The sequence below is a fragment of the Rhinolophus sinicus genome, chromosome 18 (genome assembly GCF_057876585.1).
Source record: "Rhinolophus sinicus isolate RSI-liver-muscle chromosome 18, RSI-T2T, whole genome shotgun sequence".
NCBI lineage: Eukaryota > Metazoa > Chordata > Mammalia > Chiroptera > Rhinolophidae > Rhinolophus > Rhinolophus sinicus.
In genome coordinates, this window is record NC_142518.1 from 73,379,467 (window position 1) to 73,402,032 (window position 22,566).

At 39.0% G+C, this 22,566-nt stretch overlaps 1 protein-coding gene across 1 annotated transcript in view; it reads left to right on the forward strand.

Annotated features, from left to right (window-relative positions):
- The first annotated feature begins 4,954 nt into the window (after positions 1-4,954).
- Positions 4,955-22,566, forward strand: part of VSIG1 (V-set and immunoglobulin domain containing 1) — a 55,640-nt gene continuing 38,028 nt past the window's right edge. The window contains exon 1 of the mRNA XM_074323585.2: positions 4,955-5,212. Within this exon, the coding sequence (XP_074179686.1) occupies positions 5,164-5,212 (49 nt within the window). The 5' untranslated portion in view covers positions 4,955-5,163. The remainder of the gene's footprint in view (positions 5,213-22,566) is intronic.

The window sequence follows — 22,566 nt, forward strand, 5'->3', positions numbered from 1 at the left end:
TAGAGAAATACAAATTAAAATAATTTTCACCCATGAAACTAGTAAAAATAAAAGGCTGATTTTTCACTGTGGACAAGTCTGTGGAGAAACAGGCACTCTTATACACTCTTAATGAAGTGTAGATTTGTAAAGGATTTATGGTGGACAATTTTTCATGAACTACCAAAAATTAAAATGTTCATACCCTTTGATCCAGCAATTCCATTTCTAGGTCCCTAATATACAGAAATAAGCACACACAGTGGGCAGAGATATGTGAAAAAGGATGTTCATTTCACCATTGCTTATAATAGTGAAAACCCAGAAATGACCTAAGAATTTACCAATAGGAGAATGCTTTAAAAAGTTGTGGTACATTCATACTATGAAATACCACGCAGTATTAAAATGGAAAAGGTAGATCTATAGGTGTAGTTGTATATGGTGACATAAAGAGATAATAAAAATGATTTTTCAAGGTAAAAAAAGCAAATTACAGAAAATATGTATATTATGATTATCTTTATGTTAAAAAAACATCTTGGACGGGCACGCGTGTGTGTGTGAATTCATAGAAGTTCTGAGAAAAATGCAAAATTCCTATTGCTTGTGAGCATGGCATAAGATTACACATGTGGGTGAGAGAATGGAGCCTTTTCTCTTTATTCTCTTTTAAAAATCCCTTTATAATCAAAATGTATCATTTTTGTAATTCTTAAATTTTAAAAAAGGAGGGATAAGTCAGATACGGCAAATTTCTGAAAGTTCCCAAGGAAGAATGGTGAAGGCAGTAGCATGCTTGTTACATTACACGGGCACTGCACATCTAATGTGTGCAATGTGGCCTTGAGAAAGACACAACGTTTCTGAGCCTCCATTTTCTCATATAAAGAATGTAGCTAATACATGCCTTGGTTATTTTATTATCAGTTGTGAAGAAAGAAACGGAAAAACAGTTTAAAAATTATAAAGCCTTATAAAAATGTGGAAGATATTTAATATTTAATGTGCCAGTTTGATGACCTACTTCTTTTGAACAATCGTCAATAATATCAAAACTCAGTCTGAAGCAGAGAATCTAGATTATCTCTGAGAGTTTATTTTAACAGAATTCTACCTGTCTAAGTTGGTCCTAAACAGTAGCAGTGTTGGCATTTTACTTAAAAGTTCTAGAGAGATTCTGGTGCAGATAGATTTTGGCAGAAGCCTTAAATCATACCTTCTACCTGAACCCTCTCAGGGCCAACCAGTTTGGACATAATGAATTAATTAACAAATTCTTCCTTAGTGCCTGCTCTGTACTTAACACTCCCCTATCGGCAGGTGGCCAGACGTCCAGGTTTGCCTGGGACTGTTATTGTTTACACTGTCCCATATAATTGCTAATAGCACCCCTTTGACTCTCAAAAGTGTCCTTGTTTTAATGATCGATTATATGGACACCTTACTACGGTCACCTAAGGATAAGAAGCCTCCGCCTTATAAACACCAGGCTTAGAAATTTCCTTCACCATCCCAGCTCCCCACCACTGGATAAGTCAGTATTACTTCAGGGGAAGCCATTATGAAGACTATGGGTCTTTGGGAGACTTGCTGGACTCAGAGGTAAAGGCAGAATCAAGGCTAAGAAGAGCTGGTGTGGACCACCAGAGGGCTGCCCTCCAAGTTGTACTCTGCAAAACCTCATCCTTCAGACCACTTCTCTTTCTTGCATTGTCTAATATTCCTGGTCAGAGATTTATCTGGCGGGGGTGGGGGTGGGGGTTAGGGGTGACAAGCGTTCTAATTTGAATAGTGTAAATAGGTTGGGGGATGTTCACAGCAATTGATTCTTTCCCTTCTAACTTGGAGCTGATACCCGCTTATACAGAGGAGGGAGTGTATTTTGGGGAGGGATATAATTGGAAAGAAAGAAGTAACTTTGGAGCACAGGTCATTCTGGGGAGTAAGACCCTCCCTTAGGGCAACCTAGGTACACAGGGGCCATGAGGGTAGAGGAAAGAAAGGAAGGTGGGTGATAAAAACATGCAATAGACCACTATGGAAGGCAGTGTGGAGGTTCCTCAAAAAATTACGAATAGAATTATTGTATGACCCAACAATCCCTTTCCTGGGTATCTATCCAAAAAATCTGAAAACATTTATACATAAAGACACGTGTGCTCCAATGTTCATTGCAGCTTTATTTATGGTGGCCAAGACATGGAAACAACCAAAATGTCCTTCGATACATGAATGGATAAAGAAGTTGTGGTATATATACACAATGGAATACTATTTGGCAGTAAGAAAAGATGAAATAGGACCATTTGTGACAACATGGATGGATCTTGAGATTATAATGCTGTGGGGGCAGAGCCCCAGAAAGTAGTTTCCAGGCTCTCGGCCTCACATAGACAGGTGCTGGCTCAGGTAGTAAATGGCCAACTGTGATTGCATGGCCATCAGCTGTGGCTAGTTGGCCGTCAGCTGTAACCAGTGAGCCATTGGCCACTAATATAACTGCTGTGGCTACGCTAGAGAAGGAGAGAAGAGGAAAGAGAGAAAGAATGGGGGCTAGCAAGAAGATGGCTGCTGGGCTGGCCAGCGTGGATGGCGGTTTGCGGACAGTGTGGATCCAGCCTCCAGTGAGAGTATAGTGCCGCCAGAGAGACCGTAGTGGTATGATTCCCCTACCTATGGCTCCGTGGGTGTTCCTTTTTGGCCTCACCATATCCTGCGTTCTTGTATGGGGAGCGGGAGCAGAGACCGAGCAGGGTCTCCCGCATGACAAATGCTAAGTGAAATAAGTCAGACAGAAAAAGCAGAGACCCATATGATTTCACTGATATGTGGTATATAAAACTGAAAACAGCAAAGGAACAAGACAAACAAATGAGAAACATAAACTCATAGACACAGACAATAGTTTAGTGGTTACCAGAGAGTAAGGGGGAGGGGGGTGGGAGATGAGGGTAAGGGGGAGCAAATATATGGTGATGGAAGGAGAACTGACTCTGGGTGGTGAACACACAATGGGATTTATAGATGATGTACTATAGAATTGTACACCCGAAATCTATGTAGCTTTACTAACAACTGTCACCCCAATAAACTTTAATGGAAAAAAAAATGCAATCGTTATTTTTTGGGAAAAATGATGCTTTGTGCTCAACGCATGTCTTCAGAAGGGAAAGGCATGTTCTTTCTCTGCCACCTGCTGTTCCCTCTCCTCCTCCCTCTTTCCTGTATGGCCCAGATATCGAGCCAGTACTACACTGTGCACCGCATAGGTCTGGGAATGAGACGTGTTTATAGCGTTGCTTTGGCAGGAATGTGTATTCTTGGGTCCAATCATTGGGCTACCAATACATTTTGGGACACACTCTTTCTTAAGTTGGGAACTGCCTGTATAAGATGTGGCCCCTGCCCTGGAAAAGCTCACAGTCAATGGATTTAGGGGAGGCCTGGTTAATAAATAGGAAACTACTGGAGAGCAATCAAGTGCCAACTGTAGGATACTGGCTCTAAGCGCAATGTGAATTTATCCAAGGGGAAGTCCTGAGAGGGGTGGTATGTGGGTTCACTGAAATTTTCACATAGGACAAAATGACTGATCTAAGAATATGTTTCAATAACAAGAGGAGGGAGGAAAACATTGAAAGTAGAGATGGAAATCACCTGGAGCCAAGATTTGGCATCAGATCTGAGCATGGAAAGGGAAGGCTATGAGAAGGAATCAGGCCTGATGGAAGCAAAATGGCTTTCTGAGAAGCACTAGGAAATTGGTTGGCTAATGTCACATGGGGGTCAAACATTTCACATAATTTGCAGTTCATAAAACATATCTCTAAAACTTGCATATATTTCATGTGACTGAATACTTTGAGGCAATAAATCTTGACAGCATTTTTCAGGTGGGTAATTTAACACGTTTAAAGCTCAGATGAGGTGAGGACCAGATCTGGGAAGTCTGCGAATCCAGACTAAGGACTTTGGGTTTAATGAAAGCGTCTATAATGGTGTTATTGAAGATACTTGACCAGGGTTGGAACACGGATGTGTGACTGGTACACAGGATGAAGGAGAAAGAAGTCAGGGAGACCACTTAGGAAGCTGCTACAGTAGACTAGGGGCAAGAACTGAGTGCGTGGACCAGAATGGAAGCAGCAGATTGGTAAAAGGATAAATCTGAGAGCCACTGTAGTCATGGAAACAGCAGGACTTAGAGACCACATGGGAAGAGCCAGAGCCCTTATGTATCTCAGGGTAACTTAAGCCTGAGAGGAACTCGGTTAGAAGTTCATGTTCACATAACTAGGGTGGTAGGGTTCACATAACTAGGGTAGAAGTTCATGTAAACTAGGGTGGTAGGATTTTCTAAGCTATTTTAAAGACTGCCGTTCCTTCTAGTGAGCCCCCTTTTCAAGGAAGCCTTATAGCACCCATTCAGTTACCTAATTCTGTAAAAATTCCAAAGTTTTAAAGCATTTATTCACTCACCAGATTTTGCAAAATCAGGTGAGTGAATAAATGCTGTACGGTTTCTAACCCAGAAGACATAAGCATGCAATTTATTTTAGTACCAGTTTTGGTGGAGGGTAGTGAGACTTGCCAGGGCTTCAGAACAGTGTGACAGGTCCAGAATTCGTTCACATAGAAATGAATGCTTTTCTTGCTTCATAACCTCTGTGCCTTTCCTGTGAATGCTGTCTCCTGAGAAAATCTTAGAGCACCAATTTACTAACCTAATTTGTAAAAGGAGGTTAGTGAATCAATGCTGTACGATTTTTATGGAAATATTTGAAATTAATTAGCCTTGTCAGCTTTTATTTGCATAAGCTCTCTTCCAACTATATCTCCCCCTAGTGTAACTTTTAATAAGATTGATTTTAAACAATAAAACTTAAAGAATCTGTGTACAAAGAGCTTGAAGAATTTAAATACATGGGTTTATTATTAACACAGTAGCAAATATATCAAGGAAACACGCCCCATGAAAAGTGTTTCAAAGAAACATAAATCTGCTCTGAGAAAGGTCTGTACCCAGTAAGTAAGCCTGAAAAAGATTGTTTGTTTGGTGATGCCTGCAGATAAGCCTGGCAAACCTCGGTGTGATTGAAGAAGCCAGTTGGAGACTCAGCCTAGCCCAGGCAAGCGACTGGTCCCTGGCTGCTCTCAACGAGCTTCACGAACTCGGACACGATGATGTTCGCATTTTGGAAGGTCTTGCTGATCCTAAACTGCCTTGCAGGTAAGGAAAGGCTCTCCAAACCACCAAACATAATTGGGAATGGAGTTTCCTTTTAAACTGAAATTGTAAAGGTTTTTCATAGAATGCTCCTCTCCTGTACTGGAAAGGAATTGTGATTAGTATGCTGAGTAAAATAATTTTCAGAAGTCTTGCTTAGCAAATATGTGCCATGCCGATACTTGTAGAGGTGTGGGGGGAGGGCAGCCTATAAATAGAATTGTTTTATGTGGCTCCTGAATTTAATTTTTTTTTTTTAGAAAAATCACAGTAGCTTTCTTTTTACTTTAGTTTGGAAGTTGAAAAGATGAACTTACTCAGAAGCTCAAGGTTTTTTTCTCTGTTTTACTTATTTCCTTTAAATTATCTGTGATGGACCTGCTTTGCTGCAGCAGGCAAAGCCTGGCTGGGAGGGCCTCCATGCTTTACTATCTAACATTTTCTTAGAGACTTGTACTTTTCAAAGCTTAAGGCTGTATTTTGGAAACTACGTGAGTGATTTATTGCTGTGCACAATATGGGTGTTTTTAGGGATTTGAGCACAACACATCATTTTTAGAGTCAAATTCCTGATGTTGTTAGACCATAAGCGATCACTAATTCAGAAAAATCCCTTGGATAGTTTTTTTTGTTCCAAATACCAGATATTTTTGAATTTGTTCTTATGATAAATTAGCTCCATGGTAGGTACAATAATATTGTTTCTCCAAAAAATGATATATTTAAACCATCAGTAATATTAGACAGTCAATAGAATGAGGTTTACTAAGTATACTTAATGACATAGAAAATGCTCAGGGTAAAATAGGAAGTGAAAAAGCATGATACACACACATCTAGAATAAATTAGTAGAAGCTTATATACCAAAATCTTCATAATGATTACCTCTGGGTAATGAAATCATGGACGATTTTTATTTTATTCCCCAGCTTTTCCATATTTTCCAGGGTTTCTACAAAAAGTATTATAGTATTTTTACAACCAGAAAAAAAGTGTTACTTTTCAAAACTATATGGTTTTTAGTAATAGTTCTCTAAATGTTCATTACTAAATGCTTAAACAAACGTGTTCTATGGAGTCATGAGAAAGCAATACTGCATTTGTCCAGTGATCTAACCAGGACTTAGAGCTAGAAAAAGCCACCTTTTCCAATTTCCATCCTGGTGGGCACAGGTGTTACTATTTTCCCTTTCCCGCAGGAATATTCATTTTAAACCTTAGCTTTGCACAATGAAAGTCTTTGTTTCCTTTAAAGAACTTCCAGTCATTAGCTAATTGGGTCGTTCCTGGGCCTCCTGCACCAGCCCTCTAAAATCACACCTATAGTCAACACCTATTTCCCTATGTGAGGCCTTCGTCTGGCCTATACTAGACACCAGTTTTGGAACAGTTGCAAGAGTGGTTTTTACTGTAATGAATGTATATATAAGTTTTACTGAGTATAAATGTAATGAGTGGTCATTGTAGAAAGGTTGGAAAATATGGAAACATATAAATAAGAAAATAAAAATCACCGACAATCTTACCACAGATTTGGGTAAATTTCTTTTTTTCCCGTTTTTAAGTAATATATATTACATGACAAAATTGGATTTATTCCTTGCATGCAATTTTTATTGATTAAAAAATTACCTAGATGATGTCAGGGTTTTACTTGATTGTGACTTTTAGAATAAGGTCCAATCAGAATGATCAATAAATATTTCAGAGCCTTTGTTCTTAAATTACTGTGTAACTGGTTTTGTTGGCGGATAGCGTATGTATGTATCTATACATATACAATCTAACTGGCCCGAAGCAAAATATGGCAGTGTCAGTCTAACAGATAAAATGGATATGTGGTATAATACAGAGGGTTCCCCAAAATGCATACACATTTTAAGTAAGGAAAACTATATTAAAATTGTATTACTCAATATATGCTGATAACAAAAGATGAATACAAGTCACATTTGACTTCTGCAATTACAAGAGGTGCTCAAAGTGGTTACCATCAGTGTAATTTTAATACAGGTTTTTCCTTTCTTAAAATGTGTGTACTTTTTTTGGCACCCTTTGTGTATTGTTATTTGCCATGCTTACATACATATGGAAGTCTGAGAAAGATTTCAGTAACATGTACTTGGCCTTACTAATGTCCATCAGTTGATCCAGATATGGCTGTGAGGCAACTGGTAATTTTTCCATCAATGTGTAATGTTATCTGAATTTGTTTCCTGGTCAAGAAAAAATGTCATGTTTTTGGTGTCAATCATGGTGCCAGGCACATAGTGGGCACAAAGGAAATGTTTATTGAAAGAATGAATTCCCTTCCAAAATCCCACCAACTGTCACGTGGATGGAGTTTGAGGGCATTATGCTAAGTGAAATAAGTCAGGTAAAGACAATACTGTATGATCGCACTTATTCATGGACACAAAGAGTAGAGTGGTGGTTACCAGGATGGGTGGGTGGGTGAGGAAAATGGGGAGATTTTGGTCAAAGGGTACAAACTCTCAGTTAAAAAATAGATAAGTTCTGGGGATCTAATGTACAGCACAGTGACTACCGTGTTTCCCCGAAAATAAGACCCGGTCTTATATTAATTTTTGCTCCAAAAGATGCATTAGGGTTTATGTTCAGGGGATGTCCTCCTGAAAAATCATGCTAGGGCTTATTTTCCAGTTAGGTCTTATTTTTGGGGAAATATGGTATAGTTAACCATACTGTATTGTATATTTGAAAGTTGCTAAGAGAATGGATCTTAAGTGTTGTCACCACAAAAAAGAAATGGTAATTACATGATGTGATGAAAGTGTTAATTAATGCTATAGTGGTAATTATTTTATCATATATAGATGTATCAAATCAACACTTTGTACGCTTTAAACTTACACAATGTTATATGTCAATCATATGTAAATAAAGATGGGGGGAAAAACGAATGAATTACTTTCACAGACTTCAATTATCCAGATATGATTTCATATACACATTTAAAATCAATTTTCTGTACAACTAAGCAAGACAAATTTTATTTTAAGCAAAATCTTTCTGATGATTACTTAGGAACTCTTAGGTTAAATTCCACTTCAGAAAAAAAATTTTAATCAAAGATGTCTTCTACAAAAATTTCACACATATCGTATTAGGTGCTTGTAATATATGTTAGTCATCTGTTGGAAATATATGTTGATGTCATTTCCATTTCCTGGAGAAGCGTGCTATGCATTTTAAAGCAGTAATATATTTGAACTTTGGTTTTGCAGTTAAATCCAAAAAGTGAGTGATCTTTTGGTGATATTATTTTTCTAATTCAAAAATGATGCAATTACCGATGAAATTGCTGGAAATTAAATCATTTCAAATGCATCAGGTTAAATACGGCTATCTGGGGGATACTTTTGTTGTAGTATATTCCCCCTGTAAGCACAGTGCCTGCCACGTTGCAGATGTTAAATAATTGAATGAATAATCATTACCAAAACTCGAGGCATTTAAAATCTTTTTAGAGAATTGATTAATTTATGTGCATGCACCTTGGATTATTTTCCTTTAATAATATGCACTGATTTTTAAAAACAGTCTCACATAGTTCAACCACATATGCATTTTGTTCATTCAGTCAGGTGATGAGTGAAATTGCAATCTTGACTTTTGTTTACATCAGGTACCAATCTTTATTTTCCTATGTATTCACAATCTGGTTAATGTAGAGATTTTTCTGCCTTTTTGTATTTCTAAACAGCTTCTCAATTTAGACAAAATTAATCCAAAGGAAGGGGACTTTTTTCCCCCTGACACAGAATCACCTTCAATGTAAGACTAAATTTGCACTGTTCACTATTCACATGTGGCTATCTAAATTTAAAGAAATTTAAATTAAGTAAAATTAGAAATTCAGTTCCTCAGTCACACTAAACCATATTTCAGGTGCTGTATAACTGCACGTAAGTAATGGCTAGTGAATCGGACAGTACAGAGACAGAACATTTCTGTCATCACAGAGAGTCCTGTTGCACAGCACTGGGCTAGAGGATGATCTCAGAGGTTTAAGTAATGAGCACTAATTGAATGAGGTAACATTTTTTAAAAGTTCATCTGGAAATATATAGCTCTTAGCTCTGAAGTGTATTGTCACTATATTAGGGATGGACAATTTCTGAAAACCATCTTTTCTTCAGAATTTAAGAATTAATTATGGACCTGTGCATTGGGAATCTGGGCAATAAGATGGTCTGGAAATATTGCCTTGCCAGTTGTTACCTATTTATAGGACAATGTGGAGTATTCTTAAAAATATATTGTCTCACAGTAGATTTGGAGGTTGTTACCATCCTTATTCAAAGGTGATATTGTTGAGCTTTTAAAGATTTCAAATTATTTATAAAATGTTGTCTTCTATTTAAAAAGTTTAAAATGTTTGAATCACATTCATAGTTCCCAAATTCTTGATTTTCATTTGCCTTCACTCTGATCTGTGCTATAAATGGCTACCTACTGTGTTGACATGGCAGGGAGAGATGGCATCTGTCTTGTTCATTATTGTTTCCCCAGTGGGAGCACTATTTGTGACACAAAACAGGTGCTCAACAGATATTTTTTTATAGGCACCATGGCCTCTTCCATGGCTTGCCTTGTGTGAGAACTGTGCTTACTCTGCCTGCAAACACTTTTGTTGAGAACAGCCTTTAAAGGGGTTTTATTTTTATTATTATTTTAGTTTTCTGCCTTACCTGGTCATAAGTTCCCATGATTAGCCAATCCCATAAAAAATATTGGGACCCAAACCAGAGGATAAAATGATGGCGAAATATTATCTTCCAATACTCTATTTTTAGTGGCAAGTTTCTGGAAATTTTAATGGTGACCAAATCCCCATTTTATTCTTTTTTTATTTTGGACACTTTAAAAACATTTGGAAGTCGTCACTTAGGCATAGCCAGAGATGACTATCACTAACTTCCAGGAGAAATGAGATGGGTTCTTTGAGAGCAGGAGAGAGCCACTTAACTTTCTCCAATGAAGTTTCCATCAGAAAAGTAGTCACTTTCTGTAGGCCAGTTTTATTTTGGGGGGAGGCATTATGGGAACCAGGAAAGCATGGGGAGTAGAATATTGGTAAGAGGAAAATGGCATAGAGTTAGAAGGTGCTGCATTGGTATGGGCCCTATAGCACTTCTCTCAAGACAACGCCACTAAGAGTATCCTACCATACCGATCCCCACTGAGAAACACCTAGCTGCCTGACCAGAGGAAACTCTTCCACCCCGTCAGCCAACAAGATCAGGGACAAATGGAAGCTATAGTGACACAAGATAAACCAAACAGACCAAAACAGCACTGCAAAGACTCTGAAAATTAAATTAGCATTAGAACCACAGCACACAAAAGGTTTAGGCCTGTGTGTGAAACATAAAGAAAACATAAAATAAAAAAGACTGCTGAGGTGCCATCATAGGAATGGCGGCAGCGAGGCAGACTTCTTGAGTTCTCCTCCGGAACTTACCACAAATTGGACATCTATAACTCATCAAAGGACTCTCTGCTCATCACACAAGATAGCTAAGAAACTCGCATGAGGATTACTTGAAGGTGGGTGTGGGGACAGAGCCCAGAAAGCAGTGTGGGGAGTGGGACCAGAGACGCCGCATGACACCCTGCATGACAGTGGGCAAACTGGGCAAGCAGGGGAAGAGGGAAGGGAGCAGTGTGGAGACACCACCCGCATCTGTGGCTGCAGGGACGCAGGGGGCCCCAGGACAGACCAGAGATCACAAGAGCCAGGAGATGGGCTCTTTCCCTGCATCCCACAGCTGATCTCTCCTGCCGAGAGAGCAGCATATCCAGTATTTGAGACAGGAAACTCAGCTGAGATCTCCAGCTGGGCCCTCGGTCAGACAAAGAAGTAAATGCAATACCTGGGCCCCACCCCACCTCTCCCAATCCTACCCCCACCCTTCCAGAGTCTCAAGCTGGTCCCTGAACTGAGGAGTAGTGTCAGATTGCAGAGGAGTTGTAGTGCTCAGGCTCTGGGAAGACCCAGTTTACAGTCGTGACCCAGGAAAGAGGCTGGGAATATTGTGACACTGCTGGGCTGGGAGACAGAAGACCCCTCCACACCCAGCCCCCACCTTTTCTGGCCTGCCTAGGGCAGGGCAATTACAACTGCAGAGACACACCCAGGGGTCAGAAGCAGGTGGCAGTGGCAGCTCCGGGCTTTCAGCAGCTCAGAAATTTTTCGCCCTCCACCCCCGCCCCCGCCACAGAAGAAGTGCCCTAAGACTCAAGAGACCTGGGCACAGGGCTGGCTGTGTTACTCTCAGTGAGCGTATGTGCAGACGACAGCAGACACTGCACTGACTTTGTAAAAACTACCATCCATACACTATAACCCCACTCATCTAGAACTGCAGTGCCAGGGTCACTCTGGGCATTAGGTGGCTGGCTCTGCCTGCACAAGACGCACAGGACTCTTTGGTACAGCAGAGGGCAACCTGGAGATTGCTTGGTGGTCTTAAGCCAAGACTGGCACTGCCTTTTTTTTCCTTTTGTATTTTTGATATTTTTGCCTGTGTTGAGTGTGTGTTATTAGTTGTTTTCACATGTGAGTGTATATGGTTTTTTCTTTGTTGTTGTGCTCGGTGATTTACATTGTTCTGAAATTGCTCTACACGAGGGCCCAACCCAAGAGGCACATGATTCAACACACCCAGAGGCCAATTCCAGACCAAACCAGAGTATTATCAGGTTTGACCTACAAGTCAAACACCCGGAGGGAATGCTCTATAGGAATAAGGGGCCAAAGGGGCCTACACTCATTTGAGCAGTCAACCCTCATGCAGCAAATCATCCACTGTGGGCAGAGCCAAGTCTCACAACTGGTCAGCCTAGGAGTTAATACCACCTACTGACAAGCCAAAAGCAATTAAAGCTCAACTTTAACAGGCCAATATACACAACACAAGGGTCACTTTTGGAGCACACATACAGGACAATAGGGTAGTTGTACAAGACAAATATAAAGGAAACATACTACATAAGATCAACCAGCAAAGATCAAGAACCCTAGGAGAGCTACATAATCCATCAAAGCAAACACAGAGAGTCAGCCAGAATGGGGAAACAAAGAAACATGTCCCAAGTAAAAGAACAGAAGAAACCTCCAGAATTGGAACCAAATGAAATAGAGGTAACCAACATATCAGAGACAGAGTTCAGAACACTGATGATAAGAATGTTTAAGGAGCTTAGTGATGATATAAAGAAGGATAGAGAAATCATAATGAACAACCAGTTAGAATGAAATAAAGAACACACTTGAAAGAATTACCAGCAGGTTGGATGAGGCAGAGGATTGAATCAGCGACTTAGAAGACAAGTTAGCAGAGGTCACCCAAGCGGAAAAACAAAAAGAAAAAATAATGAAAAACAACGAAAATGGTTTAAGAGACCTTTGGGATAACATCAAGTGCAATAACATGCGCATCACAGGAATACCAGAAGGTGAAGAGAGGGAGCAAGGGATCAAGAACATTTGAAGTAATGATGTCTGAAAACTTCCCTAACCTGGTCTAGGAAATTGACACACAAGCCCATGAAGTGCAGAGAGTTCCAACCAGGATAAGCCCAAACAGGTCCACACCATGACACATCATAGTTAAAATGGCAAAGGTTAAAGACAAAGAGAGAATCCTAAAAGAAGCAAGAGAAAGACAGAGGGTTACATACAAGGGAACTCCCATAAGACTATCAAATGACTTTTCTACAGAAACTTTGCAGGCAAGAAGGGAGTGGCAGGAGGTATTCAAAGTGATGAAAAACAAAGGCCTACAACCTAGATTGCTTTATACAGCAAGGCTGTCATTTAAAATTGAGGGAGCGATAAAGAGCTTCCCAGAAAAAAATAAGTGAAAGGAATGTATTACCGCCAAGCCAGCATGGCAGGAAATATTAAAAGGGCTTTTCTAAACAGAAGAAAGGGGAAAACAATCTAACTACAAATGAAAAAATGGCAATAACTATGTACCTATCAATAATCACTTTAAATGTAAATGGATTAAGTGCTCCAATCAAAAACATAGGGGGGCTGAGAGGATACGAAAACAAGACCCTTGCATATGCTGTATACAAGAGACTCACCTCAGATCGAAAGACACACACAGGCTTAAAGTGAAGGGTTGGAGTAAGATATTTCATGCAAATGGAAATGAAAAAAAAAAAAGCTGAAATTGCAATACTTATATGTGACAAAGTAGACTTTAAAATGAAGAATATATTAAAAGACAAAGATGGGCACTACATAATAATAAGGGGATCGATCCAACTAGAGGACATAACCCTAGTAAACATCTATGCACCCAACATAGGAGCTCCTAAATATATAAAACATATATTAACTGACATAAAGACAGAGATCAACAGTAACACTATCATAGTAGGAGACTTCAACACACCTCTGGCAACAAGGGACCGTTCTTCCAGACAGAAAATCAATATGCAAACAATGGCCTTAAATGAAACATTGAACCAGTTGGATTTAATCGATATTTTCAGAGCATTTCACACCAAAGCTGCAGAATACATGTTCTTCTCAAGCACACATGGAACATTTTCCAAGATAGACCACATGTTAGGCCACAAAACAAGTCTCAATAAATTTAAGAAAATTGAAATCATACCAGTTGTATTTTCTGACCACCGTGCTATGAAAATTAGAAATCAACTACAGGAAAAAAAATGGAAGACACACAAATTCATGGAGGCTGAAAAATATGTTACTAAATAGTGAATGGGTCAACAATGAATTCAAGGAAGAAATAAAACGATGTCTCGAGACAAACGAAAATGAAATCACGATGACCCAAAATCTGTGGGATGCAGCAAAAGCAGTCCTAAGAGGGAAATTCATAGCAATGCAGGTCTACCTAAAGAAACAAGACAAATCATTAACCAACAGTTTATCTTCACACTTAAGGGATCTGGAAAAAGAATAGCAAAATAAGCCAAAAGGAGTACAAGGAAGAAGATAATAAAGATCAGAGTGGAAATAAATGAAATAAAGACCAAAAAGGAAAAAAAAAAACACAATAAAAAAGATCAATGAATCCAAGAGCTGGTTTTTAGAGAAGATAAACAATATCAGAAAACCTTTAGATAGACTCATCAAAAAAAAAAAAAAAAAAAGAGAGAGAGAGAGAGAGAACGAGACGACCCAAATTAATAAAATAAGAAATGAAAGAGGAGAAGGGACAACAGACACCACAGAAATACAAACATTTTAAGAAATTCCTATGAGTGACTATATGCCAACAAACTAGACAATCTGGAAGAAATGGACAATTTTCTAGAAGCATACAACCTTCCAAGGCTAACTCAAGATGAAACGGAAAACCTGAATAGACTGATTACTACCAGGGAAATTGAATCAGTAATCAACAATCTCCCAACAAACAAAAGCCCTGGACCAGATGGTTTTACAGGTGAATTTTACAAAACATTCAATAAAGAATTATCACCAATTCTCCTCAAACTATCCCAAAAAAACCCGGAAGGAGGGAAGGCTCCCAAACACTTTTTATGAGGCCACTATTACCCTGACCCTAAAATCAGACATAGATTACAAAAAAAGAAAACTACAGGCCGATATCTCTAATGAATGTAGATGCAAAAATCCTCAACAAAATATTAGCGAACAGAATTCAGCAATACATTAAAAAGATCATACACCATGATCAAGTGGGATTCATCCCTGGTATGCAAGGTTGGTTCAACATCTGCAAATCAATTAATGTGATACACCACATTAACAAAATGAAAAATAAAAATCATATGATCATATAAATAGATGCCGAAAAAGCATTTGACAAAATCCAGCATCCATTTATGATAAAAAACTCTTAGAAAGTGGGAGTAGAAGGACCATATCGCAACATAATAAAGGCCATATATGACAAACCCACAGCTAACATCATACTCAATGGGGACAAGCTAAAACCATTCCCGTTAAGATCAGGAACAAGGCAAGGTTGCCCACTTTCTCCACTTCTATTCAACATAGTTCTGGAGGTTCTAGCCACAGCAATCAGACAAGAAAAAGAAATAAAAGACATCCAAATTGGTAAAGAGGAAGTCAAATTGTCATTATATGCAGATGGTATGATACTACATATAGGGAACCCTAAAGACTCCACCAAAAAACTATTAGAACTCACACATGAATTTAGTAAAGCAGCAGGATACAAAATTAATATTCAGAAATCAGTTGCATTTGTATACACCAATAATGAACTGTCAGAAGGAGAAAATTAAGAAAACAGTCCCATTTATAATTGCTTCAAATAGTATAAAATACCTAGGAATAAATTTAACCAAAGAAGTAAAAGACCTGTTCTCAGAAAATGATACGTCACTGAAGAGAGAAATTAAAGAAAATATAAATAGATGGAAACACATACCATGTTCATGAGTAGGAAGAATTAATACAAGAATTAATATCATTAAAATGTCCATACTGTCTGAGGGAATATACAGATTCAATGCAATTCCTATCAAACTACCAAGGACATTTTTCACAGGCATAGAACATATAGTCCTAAAATGTATATGGAACGATAAGAGACACCAGATAGCCTCAGCAATCTTGAGAAATAAGAACAAAGTGGGAGGTATAACGATACCTGACATCAAATATACTACAAGGCTACAGTAATCAAAACAGCATGGTACTGGCATAAAAACTGACACATAGATCAATGGGAGAGAGTAGAGAGACCAGAAATAAATCTATGCCTATGTGGTCATTTAATCTACGATAATGGAAGCAAGAATTTATGGTGGGGTAAAGCCAGTTTATTCAATAAATGGTGCTGGGAAGCCTGGACAGATACATGCAAAAAAATGAGGGCTGGACCACCTCCTTACACCATATACAAGAATAAATTCAAAATGAATTAAAGACTTAAATATAAAATCTGAAACCATAAAACTCCTAGAAGACAATATAGGAAGAAAGTTTACAGACATTCCCTGTAGTAATATTTTTACTGCTACATCCCCTTGGGCAAGGGAAGTAAGAGAAAAAATAAACATGTGGGATTACGTCAAACTTCAAAGTTTTTTCACAGCAAAGGAAACCATCAATAAAACAAAAAGGAATCCTACTGAATGGGAAAAGATATTTGCCAATGATATGTCTAATAAGGGGTTACTATCCAAAATTTACTTTAAAAAAACTCACCCAACTCCAAAAAAGCAAACAACCCAATTAAAAAATGGGCAGAGGACATGAAGAGACATTTTTCTAAAGAGGACATACAGATGGCAAACAGACATGAAAAATGCTCAACCTCACTAATCATTAGAGAAATGCAAATAAAAAACACAATGAGATACCGCACCACACCAGTCAAAATGGGTATCATCAATAAATCAACAAAAAAGAAGTGCTGGCGGGGATGTGGAGGAAAGGGAACCCTTGTGCACTGTTGGTGGGATTGCAGATTGGTGCAGCCACTATGGAAATCAGTATGGAGGTATCTCAAAAAACTGAAAATGGAACTACCTTATGACCCAGCAATTCCACTCCTAGGTATCTATTCAGAGAAATCCAAAACTCGAATTTGACAAAAATTTATGCACCCCTATGTTTATTGCAGCACTATACGCAATACCTAAGACATGGTAACAACCGAAATACCCATCAGTAGACGACTGGATTAAGAAACGGTGGTACATTTATACAATGGAGTATTACTTGGCCATAAAGAAGAACAAAATCTTACCATTTGCAATGATATGCATGGACCTAGAGAATATTATGCTAAGTGAAATAAGTCAGACAGAGAAAGACAAATGCCATATGATCTCTCTTATATGTGGAATCTAAAGAAAAGAATAAACGAAAGAACTAATCAGAAACAGTCTCATAGATACAGAAGAAAAATTGAGGGTTGCTAAATGGGTGGGAATGAAGGAGAAGGTGAGGGGATTAGAAAGCACAATCGGTAACCACAAGATTGCCATGGAGATACGAAAGTCAGTTTGGGGAATATAATCAATAATGTTGTAAAGATTTTGTAGGGTGTCAGATGGACATTTGTCTTATTAGGGAGACCACCTCAGGGATGATGTAGATGCCTGATCACTGCACTGTACACCTGAAGCTGAACAATAATGAATGTCAAGTATAATTTTATATATATATAAATATATATATATATAAATATATATATATATATATATATAATTTCATATATATATATATAATTATATATGTAATTATATATTTAAATTATATATATGTGTGTATATATATAATACAAGAAGTGGAGTACAGCATTAGGAATAGAGAGAGTGGAAATGAAATGGCTGTATGCGATGTCAGAGGGGTAGTAGATTGGGGGGGGTTATCACTTTGTGAGGGATATAAATGACAAATGTCTAACTATTACATTGTTTTGTATACCTGAAACTAATTTTTAAAAAAACTAATAAAAAAAGACTGCTAAAATAAAAGATTTAATATGGCTATTGGCCATCTGTTTGTTCTCTTTGGAGAAATGTCTATTCAGGTCCTCTGCCCATTTTTTAATTGGGTTGTTTGTTTTTTGCTGTTGAGTTGTATGAGTTCCTTATTTATTTTGGATATTAGCCCCTTATCAGAGGCACTGTTTGCAAATATCTTCTCACATTCTGTTGGTTGCCTCTTTATTTTGTCGATGGTTTCTTTTGTTGTATGAAGCTTTTTAATTTGATAGGACTTTCCTAATATAATAGACAAAATGTCTGTGGATTTTGAAAAGTGTATAATGACATGTATCCACCATTGTACCGTTTCCCTGAAAATAAGACTTAGCTGGACAATCAGGTCTAATGCTTCTTTTGGAGCAAAAATTAATATAAGACCCGGTATTATATTATGTTATGTTGTGTTGTGTTGTATTATATTATATAATATTAGACCCGGTATTATATTTTATTACATTATATTATATTATACCCAGTCTTATAGTAAAATAAGACTGGATCTTATTTAATTTTTGCTCCAAAATATGCGTTAGAACTGATTGTCTGGCTAGGTCTTATTTTCGGGGAAACTCAGTATTATCATACAGATTATTTTTACTGCCTTAAAAGTTATCTGTGCTCCACCTACCTAGTTGTTTTCCTCTCTGCTAAACCCTTGCAACCATTGATATTTTTACTGTTTCCATAGTTTTTCCTTTTCCAGCATGTCAAGGAGTTGGAATCACATGTATGTAGATTTCCAGATTGGGTTCTTTCACTTTGTAATATGCATTTAAGTTTCCTCCATGTCTCTTCATGGCTCAATAGCTTTTTTCTTTTTAGCACTGAATAGCATTCCATCGTCTGAATGTACCATATTTAATTAATTCATTCAACTACGGAAGGACATATTGGTTGCCCAAGTTTAAGAAATTATAAATAAGGACAACCAAGATGGCACAGTATGTAAACACTGTGTTTACCTTCTCTCACGACCACATCAAAATTACAACTAATCTACAAAACAACCATTATTGAGAACCGCCTAAAATCAAGCTGAACAGAAGCCTTTCAACTAAGGACATGCAGAAGAAGCCACCTCCAGACTGGTAGGAAGGGCAGAGATGCAGGACAGGCTGTTCCCACACCCGCGTGTGACCATTGAAGATCGGGAAGGCTATTTCGGTTGTGGGGGCCCCTCTCCCAACCCCTACAGGAGCCAGCCCCACCCCAGGCCAGAGTTCCAGTGCCGGGGAGAGAAGTCCCTATAATTTTTGGTTGTGAAAACCAGGGGAAATTGTGACTGAGTGAGACAGTGGAGCTGCACTCACAGGTGCTCCTCTTAAAGGGTCTGAGCACAGACTTACGCACCAGTGGAATTACTCGCTCTGAGCTCCAGCGCTGGGACAGTGGCTGGAAAGGTGGCAGGGATGTATGGGGAGAAACTGAATTTTCTGGCTTAGGACAGGGACTGGAGACCTGGCTTTCTCCTGGACAGGGGAGCTGGGGGGGGCATTGTTTCTTTGTTGAGCCCTCCCCCCTCCTGGCGTGCGAACACAGACAGCCTCCATTTCTGAGTCTCCGCCTTTTGTTGGGCCCATCCTGGTGATTTGAGATCTGACCCCGCCCAACTTTGGGGCACATCCAGGCTGCTTTCAGTGGTGTTTTTTTTGTGCAGACCACCTGCCTTGGCTTAAACTGCAGACTTTCCTAGGGTCTCTCAAAGGTTCACGGAACCCAGAAAAGCAGCATCTGGCTTGAGCATGTCCTGTACCTCTGGCTGAGCAGCCCTAAGCCGGCACTAGCGGCAGCTGGTCTTGGTTCACGGCTTGGCCTCTCAAAGCACTTCCAAGCACAACATGGGTGTCAGCCATCTGTGGATTTCTTTCTGGCTTCTGCTGGGTGGCCGTGGGTGGGCACAGGCTGTGGCTGAAGAAGACTTACAGCTAAGCCGCTCCAAGGTGGTCCTGGGGCTGGCGCCCCCAGTGGCCAGCTTCAAAATGAGCTGGAGCATCACCCAGCCGCCACCAAGTATGACACACCCAAGGGGCGGATTGGGCAGGCACAATTCCTGCTGAGGCAGATCCTGCTCCATAGGTTCAGCCCCTGCACAACAACTCTTCCACTGTAGTCAAGGCCAGTCCTCACAACCAGTGAGCCCAAGGGTCAGTCCCTCACACTGATGTGCAATTATCAACCAAGGCTCAACTACAACAGGAGGGCACACACAACCCACACAAGGGACACACCTGGAGTGCATGGCTCAGGTGACCAGACAGACTGTGCCACTGAGCCCCACAGCACACCTACTACATAAGGCCATGCTACTAAGACTGGAAGACATAACAGCCCTACCTAATACATAGAAACAAATGCAGGGAGGCAGCCAAAATGGGGAGACAAAGAAACATGCCCCCCCGAAAAAGAACAGAACAAAGCTCCAGAAAAAGAACTAAGTGAAACGGAGATAAGCAATCTATCAGACGCAGAGTTCCAAACACTGGTTATAAGAATGATCAGTGATACCAGGGAGAACTTCAACAGAGAGATAGGAAGCATAAAAATGGAGATGGAAGCCATAAAAAAATAACCTCAGTCAGAAATAAAGGATACAATAATGGAAATGAAGAATATATCACAGAGAATCAACAGTAGATTAGATGAAGCAGAGGATCCAACAAGTGATGCAGAAGATAAGGTAGCAGAAAACACCCAACCAGAACAGCAAAAAGAAAAAAGAATCCAAAAAATTGAGAAGAGTTTAAGGGACCTCCAGTACAATATCAAGCATACCAACATTCACATTATAGGGATACCAGAAGGAGAAGAGGGATAGCAAGGAATTGAAAACCTATTTGGAGAAATAATGACAGAAAACTTCCCTAACCTGGTGAAGAAAATGGACATACAAGCCCAGGAAGCACAGAGAGTTCCAAACAAGACAAACACAAAGAGGCCAACACCGAGACACATCATAATTAAAATGGCAAAGGTTAAAGACAAAGAAAGAATCTTAAAAGCAGCAAGAGAAAAGCAGTTAGTTACCTACAAGGAGCCCCCATAAGACTGTCAGATGATTTCTCAACAGAATCTTTTCAGGCAAGAAGGGAGTGGCAGGAAATATTCCAAATGATGACAAGCAGCGACATACAACCAAGATTGCTCTACCCAGCAAGGCTGTCATTTAGAATTGAAGAACAGATAAGAAGCTTTCCAGAAAAGAAAACACTGAAGGAGTTCATCACTACCAAACCAGTATTACAAGGAATCTTAGAGGGACTTCTTTAACACGATGCGTACGGATCACGAGAATCTTCATTTTTTCTGAGCCATGTGTTAAGGACGGATAATGAGAATTCTCATTTTTACTGTTGACTCTTTTTACTTTGCACATTTTATTGAATTATTTGTGTTTCGTTAATAACAAAGGAAGCTGCTTTCTGCAGTATCACACCAGGAGGAATTACTAACATCATAGGTGAGTAAATCCTAAAAAATTCCATAGAAAAATAATAAATGACATAGAAGCATTTACGCTTTAAAGAGAAGAGGGCATTTTAAAGCAGTTTCTTTTAAAAACCTGCCGGAACAGAGGGGTATGAGGGATTTAAACCCCGCCGTACGCAACGTGTTAAGATGGGAGGGGGGTAAGGACGGGTGAAAGGGGAAGGGATTAAGAAGTACAAATTGGGTTTTATGCAGTAGTCATGGGGATGTAGGGTATAGCATAAGGAATATAGTCAACAATATTGTAATAACTAGGTATGGAGCCAGATAGGTACTAGACCTATCTGGGTGATAGATGGGAATGGAGTTGGGGGCAGGGTGAAAAAGGTGAAGGCATTACGAAATACAACTTAATAGTTAATACAGTATGGTAAATATAATCAACAATGTTGTAAAGATCATGTAAGGTACCAGATGGGCACTGGACTTATCAGGGGGATCACGTCATAGGCTGTGTAGATGCCTGACCAATGTGCTATACACCTGAAGAGCTGAAGTAGAGTAATACTGAATGTCAACTATAACTAAATATACAGATATAGTCACAGGATGTGGAGTACAACATAGGGAAGATAGTCAATGGTATTGTAACAGTTATATAAGATGTTAGAGGGGTACTAGTTTGGGGGTGCATTATCACTTTATGAGGGGTTGAAATGTCTAACTATTATGTTGTTTGGTACACCTGAAACTGAAAAAAAAAATAAAAGAGAAAAAAAAGAAATTATAAATAAAGCTGCAATATACATCCATGTGCATATTTTAGTGTGGACATAAGTTTTCAAATTTGGGTAAATACTGGGGAGCACAATTACTGGATAGCATGGTAAGACTGTGTTTAATTTTGTGAGAAACAAGCAAGCAGTCTTCCAAAGTGGCTGTACCGTTTTGCATTTCCACCAGCAATGAATGAGAATTCCTGTTGCTCAAAATCCTTGCCAGCATCTGGAATTGTCAGTGTTCTGGATTTTGGCCATTCTAATGGATGTGTAGTGGTATCACATTGTTGTTTTAATTTGCATTTCCCTGATGACATGTGATGTGGAACATCTTTTCATATGCTTATTGGCGATCTGTATATCATCTTTGGTGAAAAGTCTGCTAAGGTCTTTGGTCCTGCTTTTTTTTTTTTTTTTAATTTATTGGGCTGACAATTGTTAGTGAAATTACATAGATTTCAGGTGTACAATTCTGTATTACATCATCTATAAATCCCATTGTGTGTTCATCACCCAGTGTCAGTTCTTCTTCCATCAACATATATTTGATCCCCCTTACCCTAATCTCCCACCCCCCACAACCCTTACCCTCTGGTGATCACTGAAATCACATGATTCTCTGCTTTATCTGTCTGACTTATTTC